The 26,077-nt window shown below is 41.4% G+C and overlaps 1 protein-coding gene across 3 annotated transcripts in view; it reads left to right on the top strand.

The window, feature by feature from the left end:
- Window positions 1–26,077, top strand: part of wu:fb13g09 (ATP-binding cassette sub-family C member 5) — a 112,854-nt gene that overhangs the window by 61,334 nt on the left and 25,443 nt on the right. For all 3 annotated transcript variants that reach the window (XM_061892126.1, XM_061892125.1, XM_061892124.1), the window contains exons 12-20: window positions 1,193–1,317; window positions 1,382–1,454; window positions 1,544–1,747; window positions 6,732–6,857; window positions 7,156–7,267; window positions 7,352–7,536; window positions 8,996–9,142; window positions 12,534–12,663; window positions 21,064–21,217. In XM_061892126.1, the coding sequence (XP_061748110.1) occupies window positions 1,193–1,317; window positions 1,382–1,454; window positions 1,544–1,747; window positions 6,732–6,857; window positions 7,156–7,267; window positions 7,352–7,536; window positions 8,996–9,142; window positions 12,534–12,663; window positions 21,064–21,217 (1,256 nt within the window). The remainder of the gene's footprint in view (window positions 1–1,192; window positions 1,318–1,381; window positions 1,455–1,543; window positions 1,748–6,731; window positions 6,858–7,155; window positions 7,268–7,351; window positions 7,537–8,995; window positions 9,143–12,533; window positions 12,664–21,063; window positions 21,218–26,077) is intronic.

The following is a 26,077-nucleotide window of genomic DNA, read 5'->3' as shown; positions in this document are numbered from 1 at the left end:
TCCCCATGGCCTCCTATCGGTCGGACGTGCCCGAAACACCTCCCTAGGGAGGCGTTCAGGTGGCATCCTGACCGGATGCCCGAACCAACTCATCTGGCTCCTTTCGATATGGAGGCGCAGCGGCTTTACTTTGAGCTCCTCCCGGATGGCAGAGCTTTTCACCCTATCTCTAAGGGAGCGCCTCGCCATCCGGCGGAGGAAACTCATTTCGGCCGCTTGTACCTGTGATCTCGTCCTTTCGGTCATAACCCAAAGCTCAAGACCATAGGTGAGGGTTTGTAGATCGACCTGTAAATTGAGAGCTTTGCCTTCCGGCTCAGCTCCTTCTTCACCACAACGGATCGATACAGCGTCAGCATTACTGAAGACGCCGCACCGATCCGCCTGTCGATCTCACGATCCACTCTTTCCTCACTCGTGAATACGAATCTGGGGTACTTGAACTCCTCCACTTGGGGCAGGGTCTCCTCCCCAACCCGGAGATGGCACTCCACTCTTTTCCAAGCGAGAACCATGGACTCGGACTTGGAGGTGCTGATTCTCATCCCGGTCACTTTACACTCGGCTGCGAACCGATCCAGTGAGAGTTGAAGATCCTGGCCAGATGAAGCCATCAGGACCACATCATCTGCAAAAAGCAGAGACCTAATCCTGCAGCCACCAAACCGGAACCCCTCAACGCCTTGACTGCGCCTAGAAATTCTGTCCACAAAAGTTATGAACAGAATCGGTGACAAAGGACAGCCTTGGCGGAGTCCAACCCTCACTGGAAACGTGTCCGGCTTACTGCCGGCAATGCGGACCAAGCTCTGGCACTGATCATACAGGGAGCGGACCGCCACAATCAGACAGTCCGATACCCCATACTCTCTGAGCATTCCCCACAGTACTTCCTGAGGGACACGGTCGAATGCCTTCTCCAAGTCCACAAAGCACATGTAGACTGGTTGGGCAAACTCCCATGCACCCTCAAGAACCCTGCCGAGAGTACAGAGCTGGTCCATAGTTCCACGACCAGGATGGAAACCACACTGTTCCTCCTGAATCCAAGGTTCGACTATCCGGCGTAGCCTCCTCTCCAGTACACCTGAATAGACCTTACCGGGAAGGCTGAGGAGGAGAACTGAATGGAGATTTATATAAATTCCATGTGTTGCTGCGCTCGATTAAGGACCTGCAATGTGTGCCACAGATGACCCTTTTAGAAGGCAACGTGGCAGTCAGCGGCGGCTTTGCTTATGTCTCCCAACAAGCCTGGATCCTCAATGACTCGTTGAAGGAGAACATCCTGTTCGGGCAGGAGTATGAGAAAGACAAGTAAGTCATGATAGCGTGTGAGCCAAAAGTGATCACAAATATAACCTGGCTGTTTCTCCTTTAGATATAATGATGTCCTGGAGGCCTGCTGTCTTCTCCCCGACCTTGCCGAGCTGCCCTATGGGGACATGACAGAGGTATCAGACAATTCTTTCTTCCTGGGCTGTCAACAGACGTTCCCTGAAATGGCAGGAGGAGCGGTGCCCATTTGAAAATGCCTTTGCAGATCGGGGAGAGAGGAGCAAATCTGAGCGGGGGACAGCGTCAGAGAATTAGCCTGGCTCGGGCTATTTACAGCGAGCGGCCCATTCTGCTCCTGGATGACCCCCTTAGCGCCGTGGACGCCTGCGTGGGCTCGCACATCTTCAATAAGGTCATACGGGGTTCCGCCAAAGGCAAGACGGTGATCTTTGTCACCCACCAGCTGCAGGTAAGCAGAAGCAACAAAATGCTTGACAATCAGTCTAAAGCAAATTAGATTGAAAGGCCTACTGAAATGAGATTTTCTTGTTTAAACGGGGATAGCAGGTCCATTCTATGTGTCATACTTGATCGTTTCGCGATATTGTCATATTTTTGCTGAAAAGGTTTAGTAGAGAACATCGACGATAAAGTTCGCAACTTTTGGTCACTAATAAAAAAAGACTTGCCTTTACCGGAAGTAGCAGACGATGTGCGCGTGACGTCACCGGTGTGAGGGCTCCTCACATCCTCACATTGTTTATAATGTGAGCCTCCAGCAGCAAGAGCTATTCGGACCGAGAAAGAGACAATTTCCCCATTAATTTGAGCGAGGATGAAAGATTTGTGGATGAGGAAATTTAGAGTGAAGGACTAAAAAAATAAATAAATAAATAAAATAAAAAAATAAAAAAAAGGCGATTGCATTGGGAGCGATTCAGATGTTTTTTAGACACATTTACTAGGATAATTCTGGGATAATTTCTATTGTTTTAGTGAGTTAAATAGTACCTAATAGTCGGAGGGGTGCGTCCACGGGTGTGTTGACGCCAGTCTCTGAGGGAAGTCACGAAGCTGCAGCAGGACAGAAGCTCCGCTGATCTCCGTTAAGAGGCGACTTTATACCACAATTTTCTCACCGAAAACCACCGGTTCACATGTGGTCGGGATCCATGTTCGCTTGACCGCTCTGTTCCATAGTAAAGCTTCACCTCCGGGAATTTTAAACAAGGAAACACCATGTGTTTGTGGGGCTAAAGGCTAAAAGCTTCCAGCCTCCATCTTTCTACTTTGACTTCTTCATTATTAATTGAAGAAGAAATTGCACAAGATTCAGCAACACAGATGTCCAAAATACTGTGTAATTGCGCGATGAAAAGAGATGACTTTTAGCCATAAGTGGTGCTGGGCCAATATGTCCTCTCCAACCAATAACGTCACAAACGCGCGTTTCAACAGGAAACTCCACGCGAAATTTAAAATTTTATTTTAGTAAATTAAACCGGCTGTATTGGCATGTGTTGCAATGTTAATATTTCATCATTGATATATAAACTATCAGACTGCGTGGTCGGTAGTAGTGGGTTTCAGTAGGCCTTGAAGCAATAGTCCCAAGCTTTTGAGCCCACCAATGTGTTGTTTCTATCAAAACCCTGATGGATTTTAAAATGGTCTAATGCTGTCGTCATGTATTGATGTATAGCAGTGGTTCTCAAATGGGGGCACGCGTACCATTGGGGGTACTTGAAGGTATGCCAAGGGGCACGTTAGATTTTTTTAAATTATTCTAAAAATAGCAACAATTCAAAAATCCTTCATAAATATATTTATTAAATAGTACTTCAACAAAATATAAATGTAAGTTCATAAACTGTGAAAAGAAATGCAACAATGCAATAATCAGTGTTGACAGCTAGATTTTTTGTGGACATGTTCAATAAATATTGATGTTAACGATTTTTTTGTTTGTGAAGCAATGTTTAGAATTAAGTTCATGAATCCAGATGGATCTCTATTACAATCCCCAAAGAGGGCACTTTAAGTTGATGATTACTTCTATGTGTAGAAATCTTTATTTATAAATGAATCACTTGTTTATTTTTCAACAAGTTTTTAGTTATTTGTATATCTTTTTTCCAAATAGTTCAAGAAAGACCACTACAAATGAGCAATATTTTGCACTGTTATACAATGTAATCCAATGTAACCTGCCATGCCTGTCAACCTGCCTACTAAACAAGTAAACTGCCATATGCCAAACAAACTGTCCTGTACATTGTGTCCTGACCGACGCCCCGGGGGCGAATGAGACTACATTTATAGAACCATACAGTCCTTTATGACTCTCCACAACATTGTGGTTGAGGTGGTTTCCTGCTGGCTCCACTGTGGACGACACTCTCTCTGCTGTGTTGGATCCACTTTGGACTGGACTCTCACGGTTTTGTTGGATCCAATATGGATTGAACTTTCACAGTATCATGTTAGACGCGCTCGACATCCATTGCTTTCGGTTCCCCTAGAGCAGGGGTCGGCAACCTTTACCACTCAAAGAGCCATTTCGACCCGTTTCACAAAATGAGGAAGACAATGGGAGCCGCAACTATTTTCGCCAATATCTGCTGGTGGTCACCCAGATGACAAGAATAAGGGCATGCTATGAAGCCATTGCCTTAAACACCTTCTACAACATGTACAAACTGCTCGCCAGTCCAGCAACATGTTGTGAGAGGCTTCCGGGGATGCACGCACACGACTGGAAGGCATACTGGGTGACACAGAGTACACTGACGGTTGTGATATAAACAACTTTAACACTCCTACTAATACGCGCGACATTGTGAACCCACACAAAAGAAGAATGACAAACACATTTCAGGAGAAAATCCTCACAGTAACACAACATAAACGCAACACAACAAATACCCAGAATCCTTTGCATTCATGACACCCCTGACTATGTTATTCACCCCGCGAGCACCAAACCCCGCCCACCTCAACCACGCAGGGAGGGGGGGGGGGTTTGATGCTCGCGGGGTGTATAACATAGTCAGGAAGTGTCATGATTGCAAAGGATTCTGGGTATTTGTTGTGTTGCATTTATGTTGTGTTACTGTGAGGATTTTCTCCCGAAATGTGTTTGTCATTCTTTTGTGTGGGAGTGTTAAAGTTGTTTATATCACAACCGTCAGTGTACTCTGCGTCACCCAGTATGCCTTGCAATCTCATACATGTGCCGATAGAAGCAGCGAAATGCATGTGTCCAGTCGGCACGCAAATAGCATTCCGTGAATGACGGGCGTGATGACGTTCAAGAGGACGCAAATAGCATTCCGTGAATGGCGGGCGCGATGACGTTCAAGAGGACGTTAAGAGAAATATCATCACGACACGCCCTTAATATTGTAATCCGAGTGAAAATTGGAGAACGTTGACTCCGGGTGATGTCTGGGAGGATCTCCACGCAAGAATCTGGGGGGTCGGCGATTGTGCAGCTGAGCCGCATCAGAGTTGCCAAAGAGCCGCATGCGGTTCTGGAGCCGCGGGTTGCCGACCCCTGCCCGAGAAAGGGGGGGGTTGCCCACAAATGCGGTCCTCCAAGGTTTCTCATAGTCATCATTGTCACCGATGTCCCACTGGGTGTGAGTTTTCCTTGCCCTTATGTGGGCTCTACCGAGGATGTTGTTGTGGTTTGTGCAGCCCTTTGAGACACTAATGATTTAGGGCTATATACATAATCATTGATTGATTGATTGATATACAATATATAACAAATCCCAATTACCATGTACTATACTGCAATATGATGTTTTTAGTGGGGGGGGGGGTTGCCCACACATGTGGTCCTCTCCAAAGTTTCTCAGAGTCATCATTGTCACTGGGGTGAGTTTTCCTTGCCCTTATATGGGCTCTACCGAGGACGTCGTTGTGGTTTGTGTTGTGGTTTGTGCAGCCCTTTGAGACACTAGTGATTTAGGGCTATATAAGTAAACATTGATTGATTGATTGATTGATTTAGGGCTATATAAATAAACATTGATTGATTGATTGATTGATGACATAGTGCTGTATTTTACTTCTTGATCTCTTTTTTTTTTCAACATAAAATCCTTTGCTCTGATTAGGGCAGTGGTTCTCAAACTTTTTTTGTCATCCCCCACTTTGGACAAGGGGGAGTTTTTCAAGCCCCGCCTGCCCCCATCGCCCAACAGAACGCTAATGCCAAGCTTAACATTTTCAAATTTATTGAACATCAGGAAACATTCAAGTTGTATACATTAAACCTCAATAACATGAAATAACATCAACTTCAATAATAAATCAAATAACTGTGCAGCTGTGGTATAACTTGCATCAAGTTCAATAATGAATAAAATAACTACTCTGCCAGTTTTCTTTGAAAGAAATCAAGTGGCTTATTGACGTGATTGGGATTTGTGGTCTCAAAATGTTTTTTTAATTTGTTGGGTCTCATGCTGTCTGCTGCTAGCGGTTTTAGACACAGAACACACAGGGGTCTCTCCTCTGCCCCCACCACTGTTGCCGTGAATCTAAGAGCAAGATACCCTTCATCATATTTTCTTTTCGGTTGGCTTTTTGGTTGATCAAGCCCGTCATATTTTTTTGTTTCTCTGCAGGCGCTGGCTCTGGCTCGACGACCTTTGAGTTGCGAGTCAAAAATGTATCCATTTTGTGTAATTGTGGTCCACACATTAGCCTGCTACCCATCCGCGTGAAAGATTGTTCCGCTTAGCCCCGCCCCCATTAGTTACTGTTGCTATGTCTGTCAAACTTTCGCTCCTACCGAGAAATGTAAAGCCTAGAGGAAAAATAAGTAATTTACATTTATTTATATAGTGGATTTCACAGACAGAATCACAGTCATTTACAGTGTGTATAGAAAATGAAAGCATTGTAAAAAAAAAAAAATCTAAGAATATAATATAAAAATAAAAATAAATTCGAGTGAAATTTCCTCCCCTTCCTCGCGCCCCACCTGTCATTTCTCTATTCCCCACCAGTGGGGCCCGCCCCACACTTTGAGAAACGCTGGATTAGGCGGTATAGCTCGGTTGGTAGAGCGGCCGTGCCAGCAACTTGAGGGTTGCAGGTTCGATCCCCACTTCCGCCATCCTAGATACTGCTGTTGTGTCCTTGGGCAAGACACTTTACCCACCTGCTCCCAGTGCCACCCACACTGGTTTAAATGTAACTTAGCTATTGGGTTTCACTATGTAAAGCGCTTTGAGTCACTAGAGAAAAAGCGCTATATAAATATAATTCACTTCACTTGAATGAAAAAAATGTTCACAGGGGGTACATCACTGAAAAAAGGTGGAGAACCACTGCCTTACTGGATTAAATGACATCTGGCGCGCTGAGGGGTCACCTTAATTACCCCAATCTCTACAATGCTAAATCATTACGATATTGCTTTTCTGTGTCGTTTTCAGTATCTGCCAGACTGCGATGATATTATCCTGATGAAAGATGGCCAGATATCAGAGCACGGCACTCATGCTCAGCTAATGGCTAAAGAGCGTGACTACGCTTCTCTTTTCAGCAGCATGCAACAGGAGGTAAGGCCCTCGGCACTCTTTTCAATAAGGCACCTTCCCTCCCGCGACAAAATAGCATTACAAGCTCAATAATTCATAAGCCCCTGCCGAGGCATGGCCAGTTGTTGGGAAATGTTCACGCATACAAGGCTTTTCCCTTATTTACAGGTCTCATTGATTTACTGGTGGGCCGCTAAAGATCCTGTCCCTGATATCTCTGTTTTAACGAGCCGAAGGGCGTTTTTGTTATCGCGGCTGTCATGTACAGTTGTAACTTACTGGGAGAAGCCGCCTCTTTATTCCTCTCCTTGTTCCTCAGAATCTGTTGAAAGAGAATTTCAAAAACAAGCAGCACAAAGCGGCTGCAGAAAAGGTTTGCCGTGTCGAGGATGTGGTCAGTGTCCAACAGAAGATGCCGAGCAAAAAAGGAGGTGAGAACAAAAACGGCGATTTTTCTTTTAGAGCGAAGCCCGGTGCTCTTGTTCATACATTCATGAGTCATTGCTTTGATCTAGAACAACTGATGAAAGCCGAAGAGAAGGGGTCTGGCGCCGTCGCGTGGTCCGTGTACGCCGCCTACATCCGAGCGGCGGGAGGGCCAGTGGTTTTCCTCCTTAACGCCTTCTTCTTCCTCAGCACTACTGGCAGCGTGGCTTTCAGTAACTGGTGGCTTAGTCACTGGATTAATCAAGGAAGCGGGGTGAGCAAATGCACCTGGCTTGTTCTTAGCCATGTTTCAGTTCAGTTTGACTTTTATTGTGGAGGTCCAGAACCAAGATCAATTTACACTAGAGAGGCCGATATTAGCGGCCGATAAATGCTTTAAAATGTAATATCAGAAATTATTGGTATCGGGTTCAAAATAATCCGTAATAATCCAACTTTAACACTGTTAAAAATATGCGCCGTACTGTGAACCCACACCAAACAAGAATGACAAACACATTTCGGGAGAACATCGGCACCGTAACTACATAAACACAACAGAACAAATACCCAGAACCCCTTGCAGCACTAAATCTTCCGGGACGTGACTATATTCACAGGGAAATAATGTTGGTTGCAGGACAGGAGCAATGTCATCTCTTTGAGTTCTAGTCACTTCTTGAGCAGCAGCACTGTAGAGCACAGCAGAAGAAATACACATTTTTAAATAAATATTTTACTGAGAGTGATTGCTGTTAAACTGATACAAGAGAATTGTCCTATCTTCTTGTTCTCCTCAGCATTCAACCAGCAGCATTGTGGAGCTCAGCAGAAAATATATTTCAGATTTATTTTAATGTTTTGTAGCGTTACAATGCTGTTATGTGAGTTCGTGGAGAAATGTAATCTAGTTCTAGTTGGCGCTTGAGCAGCAGTATTCTGAAGCACAGCAGAAAAAAAGATTTTAAATTCAGTTTTTAGAAGGAGCTAATGCACTTATGCGAGTCTAGGAGAAATATAATTTTGTGTAGTTCTAGTCAGCACTCGAGCAGCAGAGTTCTGGAGCACAGCAGAGTAAACATTTTAAATTGAATTCAATGTTCTACACAAAGCCATAGCAGTTAAGTTAGTGCAGGACAAATGTAATGCCTTCTCGATCTAGTCAGCACTCGAGCATCAGCATTCTGTACAAAGCAGTTTGATAGTAGGGAACTTGCCAGTGTAGAAATCATTAAAGCATGTTTTTTTTTTCCAGAAGAGCTTTGTGACAGGTAATTGTATAATTTTTGCAAGTGAAAAACAACACACCGTCCACAAGTCCTTCAGCGTTTAATTTAGCAGGTAAAAAAAAAGAAGAAAAAAAACAACAAACAAAACAAAGCTGTTGCTCCAATGAGCCGAGGCAGCGGAATGAGCACTAATCTGTACCTGAGTGATTTAAAAAAAGTAACTGCGCTGCGGTAAGCTTAATTAAAAACAAGCGCAGGCGGCAAGGCAGCAGATGTGCTGCAAAGCAGGTGGTTGTTGTTGAGAAATGTGCTCGCAAAAGAAAACACCACATTGCTGACTGATTGTGATGAGCTTTTTTGTTTACCAAAAAACACCTTTCTGGATTAATTATATGGGAATCTAACATGGGACCAAAAAAAATAACACGTTTTTTTTCTGCTTTGTTAGTGATTCACTCAACCATATTAATTTGTTCCTCTTTCTACCCCTTCAACCCTTCCCAGAATGCTTCATTAATCTCAGTAAATGAGACGAAGGTGGAGGACAGCATGACGCTCAACCCTCACATTCAGTTCTATTCCATTGTTTACGTTGTCTCCATGGGCGCCGCTTTGCTTCTCAAGACCATAAGAGGCTTGGTTTTTGTAAAGGTAAGAGCGCCCTCTTCACTGCACTTTTTTCAACGCTTTTGACCTCCAACCCCAACAACTGACAAGCCATGTTCGGTTACATAACCAGGGGTTTAAACTGGCCCTGAACGCCTCATTAGGAACCAGTAGAGCAACAAAGAAAAATGATTATAATAAAAAAACCATCTATAATATGAAGTATAGGATTACAATTATGATGTACGGTCCCGTGCTTACTTTTCTGCTGTTTTATTACCATTTTCACCAAAAGCATGTTTAAATGTCCTATATTATACTATTTCAAATTATCCCCCCCAAAAATATTTGTGGTTTTACATTTGGGTATTGTGTCAAAAATAGATTTTTCGAATAAGTCGCCATCAAAAATAAAAAATGTGTAATATATATTTTTTTTTATTAATATATTTTTAATATTGAGTAATTATTAAAATATGATATATATATTTTTTATTTATTTAGTCATATATAATAAGCGGTAGAAAATGGATGGATGGATGGATATATATTTAATTACAGTGGGGCAAAAAAGTATTTCGTCAGCCAGCGATTGTGCAAGTTCTCCCACTTAAAATGATGACAGAGGTCTGTAATTTTCATCATAGGTACACTTCAACTGTGAGAGACAGAATGTGAAAAAAAAAATCCAGGAATTCACATTGTAGGAATTTTAAAGAATGTATTTGTAAATTATGGTGGAAAATAAGTATTTGGTCAACCATTCAAAGCTCTCACTGATGGAAGGAGGTTTTGGCTCAAAATCTCACGATACATGGCCCCATTCATTCTTTCCTTAACACGGATCAATCGTCCTGTCCCCTTAGCAGAAAAACAGCCCCAAAGCATGATGTTTCCACCACCATGCTTCACAGTAGGTATGGTGTTCTTGGGATGCAACTCAGTATTCTTCTTCCTCCAAACACGATGTGTTGAGTTTATACCAAAAGGTTCTATTTTGGTTTCATCTGACCACATGACATTCTCCCAATCCTCTGCTGTATCATCCATGTATCCATTTTGGTATAAACTCAACTCAACTCAACTGAATATGGGTTGAAAAGGATTTGCACATCATTATATTCCATTTATATTTACATCTAACACAATTTCCCAACTCATATGGAAACAGGGTTTGTAAAATCAATAGTAATATGACTATCCATCCATCCATTTCCTACCGCTTGACCCTTAAAATATTTGTAATATCTGTAGTGGAAATGTTGGCCCCCGAGGTCAAAAAGCGAATGAACCCCTGCTGTGGAAGATCGTTTTTTTATGAATGGTCTTTGAAATGTAGATTCATTTATATGCTTGTACAGTTTAATTGTGCACCTGTCTTATTTTTAATGATGTCATTTGTCCTGGCTTGCACCGCCAAGCTAATATTGCTACAATGCCTGTGGGCCAAATCAATTTATATGTCAACTGCCATTTCTCGCAGCATCAGACTGTCTGACGGGTGGTGCACGACTGCACATGTGCGGGTTTCATTTTGAGCCATGTCTTTTTTTTTTTACCAGCTAACCCTTTCTGACACTCTCTTATTGCATGGGATTATGTCCCTCTGTTAATGTATGCCACTTGAAACAGTTAAAAAAGACATGATATTTCTCTTTTTTTTCTCTCCCTACCTGAGCTGTGATGACATCTGTGGCAATGTTGAAAATTCTATTGATAGAATTAATTTGCTCTCAGCGGCCATGTGAAATACCTGCTGAAATAGCTCAATGGCTCCTGAGCATAAGGTCACAACCTTTATGCCAGCATCAAAGACACTCATTATACAAACCCAGTTTCCATATGAGTTGGGAAATTGTGTTAGATGTAAATATAAACGGAGTACAATGATTTGCAAATCCTTTTCTACCCATAGTCAACTAAATGCACTACAAAGACAAGAAATTTGATGTTCAAACTCATAAACCTTTTTTTTTTTTTTTTTTTTGCAAATAATTAACTTACAATTTCATGGCTGCAACACGTGCCAAAGTAGTTGGGAAAGGGGTTGCCACTGTCGTATTTTACGCTTCATAATGCGCCACACATTTTCGATGGGAGACAGGTCTGGACTGCAGTCGGGCCAGGAAAGTACCCGCAATCTTTTTTTACGAAGCCACGCTGTTGTAACACGTGCGGAATGTGGCTTGGCATCTTGCTGAAATAAGCAGGGGCGTCCATAAATAGCATATGTTGTTCCAAAACCTGTGTGTACCTTTCAGCATTAATGGTGCCTTCACAGATGTGCAGGTTACCCATGCCTTGGGCACTAATGCACCCCCATACAATCACAGATGCTGGCTTTTGAACTTTGCGTCAATAACAGTCTGGATGGTTCGCTTCACCTTTGGTCTGGATGACACGATGTTGAATATTTCCAAAAACAATTTGAAATGTGGACTCGTCAGACCACAGAACACTTTTCCAATTTGTATCAGTCCATATTCGATGCTCTCGGGCCCAGAGAAGCCGGCGGCGTTTCTGGATGTTGTTGATAAACGGCTTTCGCTTTGGATAGTACAGCTTTAACTTGCACTTACAGATGTAGCGACGAACTGTATTTAGTGACAGTGGTTTTCTGAAGTGTTCCTGAGCCCATGTGGTGATATCCTTTATAGATTGATGTCAGTTTTTGATACAGTGCCGTCTGAGCGATCGAAAGTCACGGTCATTCAATGTTGATTTCCGGCCATGCCGCTTACGTGGAGTGATTTCTCCAGATTCTCTGAAACTTTTGATGATATTATGGACCATAGACGTTGAAATCCCTAAATTTCTTGCAATTGCACTTTGAGAAACGTCGTTCTTAAACTGTTTGACTATTTGCTCACGCAGTTGTGGACAAAGGGGTGTACCTCGCGCCATCCCTTCTTGTGAAAGAATGAGCATTTTTGGGGAAGCTGTTTTTATACCCAATCATGGCACCCACAAGTTCCCAATCAGCCTGCACACCTGTGGGATGTTCCAAATAAGTGTTTGATGAGCATTCCTCAACTTTATCAGTATTTATTGCCACCTTTTCCAACTTCTTTGTCACGTGTTGCTGGCATCAAATTCTAAAGTTAATGATTATTTGCTAAAAAAAAAAAAAGGTTTTATCGGTTTGAACATCAAATATGTTGTCTTTGTAGCATATTCAACTGAATATGGGTTGAAAATGATTTGCAAATCATTGTATTCCGTTTATATTGACATCTAACACAATTTCCTAACTCATATGGAAACGGGGTTTGTAAATGATGATTTGACAGAAGTGAATATAAACAGCTATTCTTCCTATAGCCATGCTGTGCGTGTGGATTGTGACAAACTGTGCCTTAACGAGTCCATATGCTTTTTGAAGCCGTGGGTTTTTCCACTTACCGACTCTCGCAATGTTGTTTGTTTGCGTTGACAGTGCACGGTGAAGGCGGCCTCCGCGCTGCACGACAAGCTGTTCCGTCGACTCCTCCGCAGCCCGATGCGCTTCTTTGACACGACGCCTCTCGGACGCATCCTGACCCGCTTCTCCAGGGACATGGATGAAGGTGAGACCTGATATGTGTTGACTCTAAACACCAATACAGCCATGTTGCTTTTGAGCTCAGTGCTCATTCCATTGACTAACATAATATATTGGGAATGCTTTAATTGCTACTCATTTACCTGAACCGCAGAAAGGATGAGGCGTTAATTGTAAGCAGGCAATAATTGGAGACAGACTGTGTTTCCAAGATATGAAAACTCATTATGTACTATAAAACAACTTCATTCGGTAACCTTTAAAATGATTTGGAATGCATAATAAAGTAGACTGGAAAACATAGCCCTCTTTGAGCACATGGTCGTTAATTGGCAAGTATATTTTGGAACCTCCATTTACAACAGGGGTGTCAAACTCAAATACAGAGTGGGCCAAAATTTTAAACTGAACAAAGCCGCGGGCCAAGGTTGAACAAATGAACATTTTAATAGGGACCCAAACAAGTTTTGCATTGAATATTGAACAAGCAAGGCTTATATAACTTTAGAGTGACATGCAAAATTGAGTTTCAAATAAAAACAATATTTAAAAAATATCAATGACATATCAAATACAATTTAAATAAAAATTGAATGCCTATTTTCTATTTGCAGCCTTCCGATGTAAATATCAAAATAAACTTTTTCCACAGGCCAATACATTTGAAAGTAAAATAACAATAAGGAATGAATCAAACATTCAAGCCTTGACGTAGCAAGAGAAAGTGAATGAATAAAACGTTAATTATTGCTCAGTTTGTTACTCTGATTTGCTTAAACAACGCTTATATAACTTAATAGTGCAAAATCAACTTTCAAAAAAACAAACGAAAAAAACATCACAGAAATAAAATTTAAATAAAAAATGTAATGCCTCTTTTCTATTTACAGCCTTCTAATGTAAATATCAACATTACTTTTTTCCACTAGCTAATAAATTTGAAAATAAAATAATGAGGTGGTCGGGGTTGGGGGGTGGCGGGGTTTGGTGGTAGCGGGGGTGGATATTGTAGCGTCCCGGAAGAGTTAGTGCTGCAAGGGATTCTGGGTATTTGTTCTGTTGTGTTCATGTCGTGTTTCGGTGCGGTTGTTCTCCCGAATTGTGTTTGTAATTCTTGTTTGGTGTGGCTTCACAGTGTGGCGCATATTTGTAACAGTGTTAAAGTTGTTTGTACGGCCACCTTCAGTGTGACCTGTATGGCTGTTGATCAAATATGCCTTGCATTCACTTGTGTGTGTGTGTGTGTGTGTGTGTGTACAAGCCGCGTATATTATGTGACTTGGCCGGCACGCTGTATGTATAGAGGAAAAGCGGACGTAACGACAGGTTGTGGAGAACGCTAAAGGCACGACCCCAATATTGTTGTCCGGGGAGAAATTCGGGAGAATGGTTGCCCCGGGAGATTTTCGGGAGGAGCACTGAACTTCGGGAGTCTCCCGGGAAAGTCAGGAGGGTTGGCAAGTATGAGTATAAGCGGTGAATGTGGTGTTACAGCGGCACTGCCGCTGTATAATCCTGGTGGGCCAGTTCTAATGTTAATTTGATATTGCCTCAAGGGCCAAATGAATTTACACAGCGGGTGGCCCGCGGCCCAGAGTTTGACACTCATGATTTACAAGCATAATTAGTTCATAAATCGAATAATAATTGAATAATGGGTTCCAGCCTTGACAAAAGTCCATATTTTAGTGAATGTTTGCACACTTTGAACTAGGGCTGGGCGATATATTGATATACCGTATTTCCTTGAATTGCTGCTGGGGCGCTAATTAATTTAAAACCTCTTCTCACTCCTGCACTTACCAAAGGCATGCGGTAAAAATAAGCATGCGCTAAGTATTTTAAAACCTCTTCTCACTCCGGTACTTACCAAAGGTATTCAGTAAAAAATTGAGTGTGATGTAAGCTTGGACCTTAAATCCTACTGAATAGCTCTTAATCTTCTTCCCTTTATGCGATTTCAAATTACCGGTATTGAAATCAGCCTCCTCCATTTTGAAAATGATGACAGGGGAAGTGTCACTGGTGACGTCACGAGTTTGACCAGGCGGTAATACTAAGAGTGCGCTAATTATTTTGGGAAGCGAGTTTGACCCGGCAGTAATTCAAGGCAGGCGCATACTATATCTCCCGTCCAAAGGCAAAACCTAGTAACTCACTTCTCGCCAATTTTGAGAAAACAAAGGAAAACCAATCTATCTTGATGCTGTCTTACAAAGATCTACAAAGTCATCAAACGTATAGATGTTTTCTTGAGCTTTCATTTTGTTGCCGATCGAGCCATGGATTGAATCTGCTCTCATGAACGTGTGCCCTTTCTCCAGATATTTTATCACAATCTCGGGTGGGCCCCATTCTGCATTTGCACATTGGGCAAGAGCATTGTACAGCGTCCAGTTTTTATTTTGACTTCCACAGTTATCTTCCCAAAAGAGTATGCAAGGGGAAGAATCCAGAACAATACATTTAATGAAGGTCCTTGCAACGTCCTGGGCCAATCTTCCAAATATCCCCTCGTGCCATAATATCACATAATCAGCTTGACCGTCGGCCCCCATTCGTGCAAATGTCTCATTAAAGACAATAAGGCGACTGACAAAGAAGCTCCGATTGGTCCCTTGAGATACTAGGTTTTTCTGTTGTATATACGCGGTTATGTGGTAGTTGCTAGATTAACAGCTTACTTACGGAACAAATTACAATATCGCATACACTAATGTAAAACACATCACCTCGGAACTCCAAAATTATTATCAGCTCAGTTTTGACCAAAATTGAGTTACTGGGTTTTGCCTTTGGACGGGAGATATGCCCTGTGGCAATTCAAGGAAATACGGTACTCGATATATCTCGGGTATTCGAGTATACGTTCTCACGCAGTTGCTTTTAGCTGCGGGCATTACACTACATGCAACGTTCCCTCTAAGGTGCGCGCCTGTGCAATTGCGGCAAATCTATGTGGCGCACAAAATCCAATAAAAACAATAAATAAAGCAATTTTCAAAGTAACCGCCGACAAGAGGCCACAGAGACAACAGTTTTTGTTATCACTGATCAACTATTGTAACGTCTGTCGAGACGCTTTGAGGAAGACATGAATTCCATCGATCACTTCATTGGGCCAAACTCTATAAACACATGACCAAAAACATTGCTAAACAATTTCTATCTAGCAAAGCTGGTCATTTTCTGCCATACAAAGCAGGCAAAAACCAACTTTTCCATCTGTCTTATCAACAGCAGCCGCGATCACTCTTTCTCACTTGTGCCAACACATGCACGTATGGCACTGAGCCAGTGATGCGTTTACAGCCACACAAAAAGTCGGACCTTTCCAACACCGCGCATTATGTGTCATTCCAGGTCGTTACACTATGAGTTACCAACCAAATATGTGCTCATTTTACTGTCATTTATTAAGAATCTTAATTTATACATATTAATCTTGAAATGCTGTTATTATATTAAAGAAATACTAATAAAAATATATATATTTTACAAACGGAAAGTTACAGCAATGTTCACATGATCCAGTGCTTTCATGTCATTGTGCAACATGTGAATGTTTTAATGGGAACTAAGTGCGATATCTGAAAGGGGTACACGTTATTTCCAAAGCAGGACCCCCACCCAGACACACAATATAGTACACAGCTCATTGAAAAACAATATTTGTTGTTCTTGTCATTGTAAGTGGGCCAAAACACTTACTTTAGAAAATGATCACAAGGAAGTGACTGCTGTCATTTGATTAGAATAATAAGGAATTTAACTCGTTATTTAGTCAGGTTTGGGACAGGTGTGCTACAGGTGTGGCCTCAATGTGCACGTCTGATGTTGCTCACATGTGCTCCACTGAATGCTCAAGGAGTTTTTTGCGTTTGCTCACACACATGAAAAATTAGAGGGAACATTGACTACATGTGTTTCCCACTCTTTCTTGTCTCTCCTCACAGAGACTAAAAACAAGTGCACCTTCATACACAACGTTGTAGCAGAGAGGTAGCGACATGGTAACGTTAGCTGTGGTGCTAATGGTGAGGTGCGGGTGGTAATACGAGATAAAGAAGGTGCAAATCTGGTAACAAATGGAGGAAGAATTAATTCCCAAGAAAAACGGCACAAGGTCCATCGTCCGGCGGTGGTTTGGCTTCAACCGGGAATATAACATTAATGCGGCAAAAGCGTTGTTACAAAAAGTAGCAGCACTGCTAATGTAGCATCATTTGAAAAGTCACCAGCTAGTAGAGATGCGCGGATAGGCAATTATATCATCCGCAACCGCGTCACCAAAGTCCTCATCCACCCGCCGTCCACCCGAACCAACATTTTATCAGAAACGCATCCGCCCGCCACCCGCCCGCTGAAATAAACATCAGTGGTTGGCCACCTTTACCACTAACAGAGCTGTCTAAACCCGTTTCACAGAGTAACAATGACAATTGGAGCCGCTAACGTTCTGGCGATAATCCAATTGGCGTTCATCCTGATGACAAGAATAAGGGTGTGCTGTGAAGCCATTGCCTTTGACACCTTCAACAACATGTACACACCGATTGTTAGTCTGGCAACATGTTGTGTGAAGCTTCCGCAATCACACGTACAAGATTGAAAGGCATACTGGGTGATACAGACTACACTGATGGTCGTGACATAAACAACTTTAACCCTTACTAATATGTGCCACGCTGTGAAGCCACACCAAACAAGATTGACAAACACATTTCGGGAGAACATCCTCACAGTAACACAACATAAACGCAACACAACAAATACCCAGAATCCTTTGTATCCATGACACTTCCTGAATATATTTTACACCCCCGCCCCCCAACCTTACCGACGCACGGGGTGGGGGTGTGGGGGGTTTGCTGCTAGCGAGGTGTATAAAATAGTCAGGTAGTGTCATGGATACAAAGGATTCTGGGTATTTGTTGTGTTGCGTTTATGTTGTGTTACTGGGAGGATGTCCTCCCGAAATGTGTTTGTCAATCTTGTTTGGTGTGGCTTCCCAGCGTGGCGCATATTACTAAGAGTGTTAAAATTGTTTATATCACAACCATTAGTGTACTCTGTGTCACCCAGTATGCCTTGCAGTCGTGTGCGTGTTGCCGCGGAAGCCACACACAACATGTTGCTGGACTGACAAGCAGATCGTACATGCTGTAGAAGGTGACAAAGTCAATGACTTCATAGCACGCCCTAATGCTTATTATCTGGGTGACTGCCGTTAGTCATTCTAGAGAATATTAGCGTCTCCTATTGTCTTCTTTGCTTTGTGACACGGGTCTTAAATGGCTCTTTGAATGGCAAAGGATACCGATCCCAGAACCATGTATATCAAATATTTCTGGATGATTCAACCGCCACCCGCCCGAATGTAATTAAAATCTATTTTTTCGTCATGTCACCTGCCCGACCCGCAGTTTATCCGTGGACTCCGCGGATGAGACCGCAAACCGCGCATCTCTACCAGCTAGAGAATGAAGAGTGCTTAAAACTCTGCATGTCAATCACACGGACAAAATGCCCAAGGCACAATTTCCAGATAAACATCACATCAAAAAAAAAGTCAACAACAGAAGGGGAAAACGTCCGCAGGAACCTATTACGCAGCTCATTTTTATTTGACAGTTATTGAAATATTTTGTGTGACATCATGCACAAAAGTGCACTTTATTTGTTTTAAACTATTGTAGTGGCGTTCTGTAGAAAAAGTAACATTTTATTTAGTGTTGTTTTGATATGTCATCTTAGTGACATCATTCTCAAAAGTGCACTTATAGCTTGTTTTAAAATGTCTCTGACAATCTTGCACTTTCTGTTTTTAAAATGACATGAATGTTTGTGCCACTGCTTAATAACTGTTTAATAAATACAGTTTTGCTAAATCGACTTAGTTGTGATTTCCCTCTCTGCATGAACGTTTAAAATGAGCATATATTAATGCAGTATGAAGAAGAATGTTTTAATGTAGACACATAGAATCATCATACTGCTGTGATTATATGCATCAAGTGTTCATTCAAGGCTAAGGCAAAATATCGCGATATATGTGCTGAAAAATTAATTTATGATTGTTGTCTTTAGCTCTTTTAGGTTTTGCTCATTTTGATTTATTTTATTGGTTATTGGTTATTTATTAAGTTGGCACTTTTTGTAGCGCTCGTAGCAAACGTGTTTAAGAAATACAAATAACATCAAGATATTTCAATGGGAAATACTAACCGTTAAAAGTGTGTTAAACAAGCTTTTGACGAAGTGATCACCGCAAACTTGTGCTTTCTTCGACAGGAGTGTGTGCCACCTTTGTTGTGGCTTTTCGTAAAATCTTGCACTCTTTCGCCTTTCTTGATTACCTTTTAAAGAACTCTGAAGAAACTTTAGTCCTTTTTCGCGTTTTGAACTGTTCCAACAGCCTAAAACAGGGGTCGACAACTCAAAATGTTGAAAGAGCCATATTGGACCAAAAATACAAAAATAAATTCTGTCTGGAGCCGCAAAAAATTAAAAGCCATTTATAAGAGTTATAATTAAGTCAACACATGATTTAAGTGTATATATTAGCTATATTAGCCTAATATCAAAGGCTGACACATATCTTTGTTGACAGAAATGTTGTACTTTAATTTTTATTCTATGCATTTTTGCAACATTGGAAATCATTAGTGAAATGGAGGCTTCTCACAGGGTGAGATAACTCCTTGAAATGACTGGCTCAGAATGGCCAAACGTATAAATGTGTGTCCAAGTTTAAGGAAACGGCAGGTTGTAATCCTCTAATGGATTTACTACAATCTTTGCAAGCTGGGTAAATTTTGCTGTGGTCTGGAACAACATGGCACACAAACAACTATCAGAAATGCAGCCAATATTACATACAGACATTGTGTCGCGAGACATGCAAATATAAATTAAATACACAGAGGACCTAAGTAAAGGAAATTAAATTAGCTCAAATATACCTACAAACGAGGTATAATGATGCAATATGTACATACAGCTAGCCTATTTAGCATGTTAGCACAGATTAGCTTGCTTTCGTGCATTGACCAAATATGTCTGATTAGCACTCTAACAACAATAACATCAACAAAGCTCACCTTTGTGCATTCACGCACAGCATAAAATATTTGGTGGGCAAAACGAGACAAAGAAGGAGTGACATAAAACACGTCTTTCTGTGTTAGCATTGGAGAAAGTAGTACATGTAAACATAATATAAACAGTGGAATTTCTAACAAGTAAGAAGGTGTGTGTCATGTTTGTTCTCCGACAGAATCCATTGTAAAACAAAAAATATATATACATATAGTTTTTTCCCATTTTCGCACATCTTTGAAAAAGCTCCAGGGAGCCACTAGGGCGGCGATAAAAAGCCGCATGCGGCTCTAGAGCCACGGGTTGCTGACCCCCGGCCTAAAACAACGCGGGCGTATGGCATTTTTCTTCGAGAAAGGCAAAATGCCGCCCAGAACGCTTGCTGGCCCCCAAACCTCGAGTCTCACATACAGTGGGGCAAAAAAGTATTTAGTCAGCCACCGATTGTGCAAGTTCTCCCACTGTCTGTAATTTATATCCAGGAATTCACATTGTAGGAATTTTAAAGAATTTATTTGTAAATTATGGTGGAAAATAAGTATTTGGTCAACCATTCAAAGCTCTCACTGATAGGAGGAGGTTTTCGCTCCAAATCTCATGATACATGGCCCCATTCATTCTTTCCTTAACACGGATCAATCGTCCTGTCCCCTTAGCAGAAAAACAGCCCCAAAGCATGATGTTTCCACCCCCATGCTTCACAGTAGGTATGGTGTTCTTGGGATGCAACTCAGTATTCTTCTTCCTCCAAACACGACGAGTTGAGTTTATACCAAAATGGATACATGGATGATACAGCAGAGGATTGGGAGAATGTCAAGTGGTCAGATGAAACCAAAATAGAACTTTTTGGTATAAACTCAACTCGTCGTGTTTGGAGGAAGAAAAATACTGAATTGCATCCCAAGAACACCATACCTATCGTGAAGCATGGGGGTGGAAACATCATGCTTTGGGGCTGTTTTTCTGCTAAGGGGACAGGACGATTGATCCGTGTTAAGGAAAGAATGAATGGGGCCATGTATCGTGAAATTTTGAGCCAAAACCTCCTTCCATCAGTGAGAGCTTTGAATGGTTGACCAAATACTTATTTTCCACCATAATTTACAAATAAATTATTTAAAATTCCTACAATGTGAATTCCTGGATTTTTTTTTCACATTTTGTCTCTCACAGTTGAAGTGTACCTATGATGAAAATAACAGACCTCTGTCATCATTTTAAGTGGGAGAACTTGCACAATCGGTACAACCTTTTGTAGCATTTATGACAATAATATAGTTCATGAAATTCATATTAAGCCTTTGATGCCTTGTCTTCGCAGTGGATGTACGTTTCACCATGCAAGCCGAAACGCTGCTGCAGAACCTGACCCTGGTGTTATTTTGCCTGGCGATGGTTGGCATCGTCTTCCCCTGGTTCCTGATCTCCATCCTGCCCCTGGGCCTTTTCCTCTTTCTCTTCAACCGTGTTTCCAGGTAACACCCCTCCCCCCGCCTTTTTTTTTTCCTTGTGACATGAGCTGCTCCACTGTTTCAGTTAAGTTGTTAAGGGCTTGTAAACGGGCCCGCTGAGAGTGTTATCTCATGATTATGGATTAGATAATGCAGTTGGATGGCATGCGTAAGTTCTCTTCTAAGAAGCAGATGCACAATAAGTGCATTTGTTATCGTCTGTTATTTGCAAGCGGGCTATCAGTTGCTGATTTCCTTTTTTTTTTTTTTTCTCAATAGCTTTCATCGTGTTGTAAATGATTTAAGCCAAGCCGGCAGGCAGGGGTGTGTTTGTTTTCTTGCAATCCTGCACAAACTGTGCAGTAAAGGTTGAACAACGGCTCGCTGGTATCTTGGGGAAAGATAGGAGGATGTCAGAAACGTGACTGAAAGCACCAATAGTAGAAAGGCTGGTTGCTATTGCGGATATGTCGCCTTCACACATGAATTTAACATTTACCGTATTTTTCAGAATATAAGTCGCTCCGGAGCATACGTCACACCGGCCGAAATTGCACAATAAAGAAGGAAAAAAACATATAAGTCGCACTGGAGTATACGTCGCATTTTGGGGGGAAATTTATTTGATAAAATCCAACACCAAGAATAGACATTTCAAAGGCAATTTGAAATAAATAAAGAATAGTGTACAACAGGCTGAATAAATGTACGTTATATGACACATAAATAACCAACGAAGAATATGTTAACTTAACATATTATGGTAAGAGTCATTTAAAAAACTATAACATAAAGAACATGCTATACGTTTACCAAACAATCTGTCACTCCTAATCGATAAATCCGATGAAATTTTCTTCCTCGATGTCGCTTCTAAAAAACTCTGCCAACTCCAAAGGTATGCGCCGCTTCCTCTTGTCCTTTTCTGCAGCATATTTAACTACGTCCAGCTTGTAATCCGCAGTACATGATCTCCTTTTCCAGGCCATTTTTGTTCAGCCCTTCTCAGTTTTTATAAGTTACCGCCAACGCTGAAATGATCCATTTTAATAGCTACGGCTGTAACATATAGCAGTTAGCATCCCATGACCCACAATGCAATTCTGCCATGACCCTTCCCTGCCGAATTCTTATTGGTTGACGTGTGTGACGATTGCTGACATTTTCTCCGTCTCTTCCGCGAACGAGATGAATAATATAATTTAATATTTTACGGTAATGTATTTATTTTAGTTTGCCTTTTCTTTGGCCCACTCCTATAATGGTGTTTGTTTTCTCTGCATATAGTAAGAAAAATAACGCATCTTGACAAAAAAAACAAAACAATGACTTGTCTGTTGTTTGAGAACAGTTGCTAATTTCTATTGATCAACTCTGGCAGCATGAAGTGCCCGGAACTTTAAACAGTGCAAGCCACCTTTCATCGTGTTATGATGAGAACATCAGATCCATGGATCAAATAGTCAAAATATACACAAACATAATTTCCGCATTGCTGCTGCAACACAGCACGCATTAGAGTGGTGGTGTGTGGCGGCAAACAGCAAAGGTTTTTTGTTGTTTTTTAATCAATGCACACATGTGGAAAGTGCAATTTAAATTTTGATGATGTGCATTAAATATAAAAAAATTAATTATGGCGGAATGTTTTTTGTTTTTTTAACTATTTTCTCCAAAAGACACATTGAGTCTGTGTTTGAAGTGTGTTCTATCCGATTAATTGGACAAACTGATCAACAGATTACTTAATTATTAAAATAATCGATGGCTGCAGCTCTCACCTGAATATAAGAAGATCCTGAATATATGACAATCCCTCTTTTTCATTTTTTTAAGCATCAGTGAAATAACTTGAAATTAATCAATCAATCAAAGTTTATTTATATAGCCCTAAATCACGAGTGTCTCAAAGGGCTGCAAAAAACACAACGACACCCTCAGCTAAGATCTCACATCAGGGCAAGAATAAACTCACAACCCAATGGGATGACAATGGGAAACCTTGGGCGACCTGTGCAATGGACATCGAGTGGATCTGGCATAATATTGTGAGAGTCCAGTCCATAGTGGATCTAATATAATAGTGAGAGTCCAGTCCATAGTGGATCTAACATAATACTGAGAGTCCAGTCCATAGTGGATCTAATATAATACTGAGAGTCCAGTCCATAGTGGATCTAATATAATAGTGAGAGTCCAGTCCATAGTGGATCTAACATAATACTAAGAGTCCAGTCCATAGTGGATCTAATATAATAGTGAGAGTCCAGTCCATAGAGGATCTAATATAATAGTGAGAGTCCAGTCCATAGTGGATCTAACATAATACTAAGAGTCCAGTCCATAGTGGATCTAATATAATAGTGAGAGTCCAGTCCATAGTGGATCTAATATAATAGTGAGAGTCAAGTCCATAGTGGATCTAACATAATAGTGAGAGTCAAGTCCATAGTGGATCTAACATAATAGTGAGAGTCCAGTCCATAGTGGATCCAATATAATAGTGAGAGTCCAGTCCATAGTGGATCTAACATAATAGTGAGAGTCCAGTCCATAGTGGATCTAACATAATAGTAAGTGTCCAGTCCATAGTGGATCTAATATAATAGTGAGAGTCCAGTCCATAGTGGATCTAACATAATAGTGACAGTCCAGTCCATAGTGGATCTAATATAATAGTGAGAGTCCAGTCCATAGTGGATCTAATATAATAGTGAGAGTCCAGTCCATAGTGGATCTAACATAATACTAAGAGTCCAGTCCATAGTGGATCTAATATAATAGTGAGAGTCCAGTCCATAGTGGATCTAATATAATAGTGAGAGTCAAGTCCATAGTGGATCTAACATAATAGTGAGAGTCAAGTCCATAGTGGATCTAACATAATAGTGAGAGTCCAGTCCATAGTGGATCCAATATAATAGTGAGAGTCCAGTCCATAGTGGATCCAACATAATAGTGAGAGTCCAGTCCATAGTGGATCTAACATAATAGTGACAGTCCAGTCCATAGTGGATCTAACATAATAGTGAGAGTCCAGTCCATATTGGATCTAACATTAGAGTGAGAGTCCAGTCCATAGTGGATCCAACATAATAGTAAGTGTCCAGTCCATAGTGGATCTAATATAATAGTGAGGGTCCAGTCCATAGTGGATCTAACATAATATTGTGAGAGTCCAGTCCATAGTGGATCTAATATAATAGTGAGAGTCCAGTCCATAGTGGATCTAATATAATAGTGAGAGTCCAGTCCATAGTGGATCTAACATAATATTGTGAGAGTCCAGTCCATAGTGGATTTAATATAATAGTGAGAGTCCAGTCCATAGTGGATCTAACATAATAGTGTGAGTCCAGTCCATAGTGGATCGAATATAGTTGTGAGAGTCAAGTCCACAGTAGATCTAACATAAGAGTGAGAGTCCAGTCCATAGTGGGGCCAGCAGAAGACAATCTCGAGGAGAGACAGGTCCGCAACTGATGCACAGATCAGTGGTCCACCCTGGGTCCCGACTTTGGACAGCCAGCGCCTCACCTGTGGTCCCCGAATATGTGCCCCTCCCCTTCTCCACGAAGGAGCAGAAAAGACACGGCAGATCAACTGATCTAAAAGTGGGGTCTATTTAACGGCTAGAGTATACAAATGAGTTTTAAGATCGGACTTAAGTGATTCTACTAATTAAGACTAATTAACAAAACATTTTACCTTTTTGTTTAATTAATACCTGGGGATAGGTTGATTGACAACAATAAATGGGCCCCAGTGTGTGAATGTGAGTGTGAATGTTGTCTGTCTATCTGTGTTGGCCCTGTGATGAGGTGGCGACTTGTCCAGGGTGTACGCCGCCTTCCGTCCGAGTGCCGCTGAGATAGACTCCAGCACCCCCCGCTACCCCAAAAGGGACAAGCGGTAGGAAATGGATGGATAATACGCTTTAATGATTAACATTATGTAAAAATTAGCATCATTACTCCTCCTTTTAGAGTTTGCAAGCTGGCGAGTAAAATTTTAGAAAAAAAATTCCCCAGCGGGCCGTCTTTTTGTCGTGGCTGCATCTCGGTGTGTGAGTGACTGGAAGAAAAGCTGCGACTCACTCGGGGAGAAGTCGGTCAGCGCCACCTTTTGGTTTGCAGGTGTAAATCTGAAGGCCCACCGACAATAAAACTCATGGAAAAATATTGACCTAAATCCGGGTCGATGGCCCCCCGAACATAAAACTCGTGGAAAGATATCGTCCTAAATCCGGGTTGATAACGGTATGTTCAGCCAGTGCCAGTGCGTCACGACTCAAACTACAATGGTGGCCCATACAGTACCATTATGCTCCTCCAGTTAGTGTCGTTTACTACACCGTCAACTGCATATTACATCTTTTTGGCAGGTTTTGCAGATTCGTATAAACATGTGCCTATTCTTACTTTGCTCTTATATTGCTGGTAATACAGAGAGGTGTTTTAAAAATCCAATCCTCTTTTATTACTATTAATATAATTGGGTGTACCCTCAGCTAAACATGCTAATGCTTAGACCAGAGGTGTCCAAAGTGCGGCCCGGGGGCCATTTTTTAACGGCCCCACGGCACATTTTTAAAATACGTAAAAAGTGATATGAAGGAGCAAACGGGTGAAATGTAACAAGAAAATGTTGCAATTTTTACTCTAATAACACAAAGCTGCCATGCAGGCTGTTTCTTTCTTTAAAAAATAATAATGAATCAAAATCAATGTCATTCTGAATTATTGACCTATTCAAGGCTCCAATTACGTCACGTTAAATTTTCCACTTTGAGATATTTTTGGGGGAAAATTTTGCATATTTTGTGTTTGCCATATAAAAAACTGAGCTGTTTTTTTTAAAGAAGGGCCTAAAATGAACAAACAA

The sequence above is a fragment of the Nerophis ophidion genome, linkage group LG29 (assembly GCF_033978795.1).
Source record: "Nerophis ophidion isolate RoL-2023_Sa linkage group LG29, RoL_Noph_v1.0, whole genome shotgun sequence".
Lineage (NCBI taxonomy): Eukaryota > Metazoa > Chordata > Actinopteri > Syngnathiformes > Syngnathidae > Nerophis > Nerophis ophidion.
Note: the sequence above shows the minus strand (reverse complement) of the source record. Positions and strands in the feature narration are given on the sequence as shown.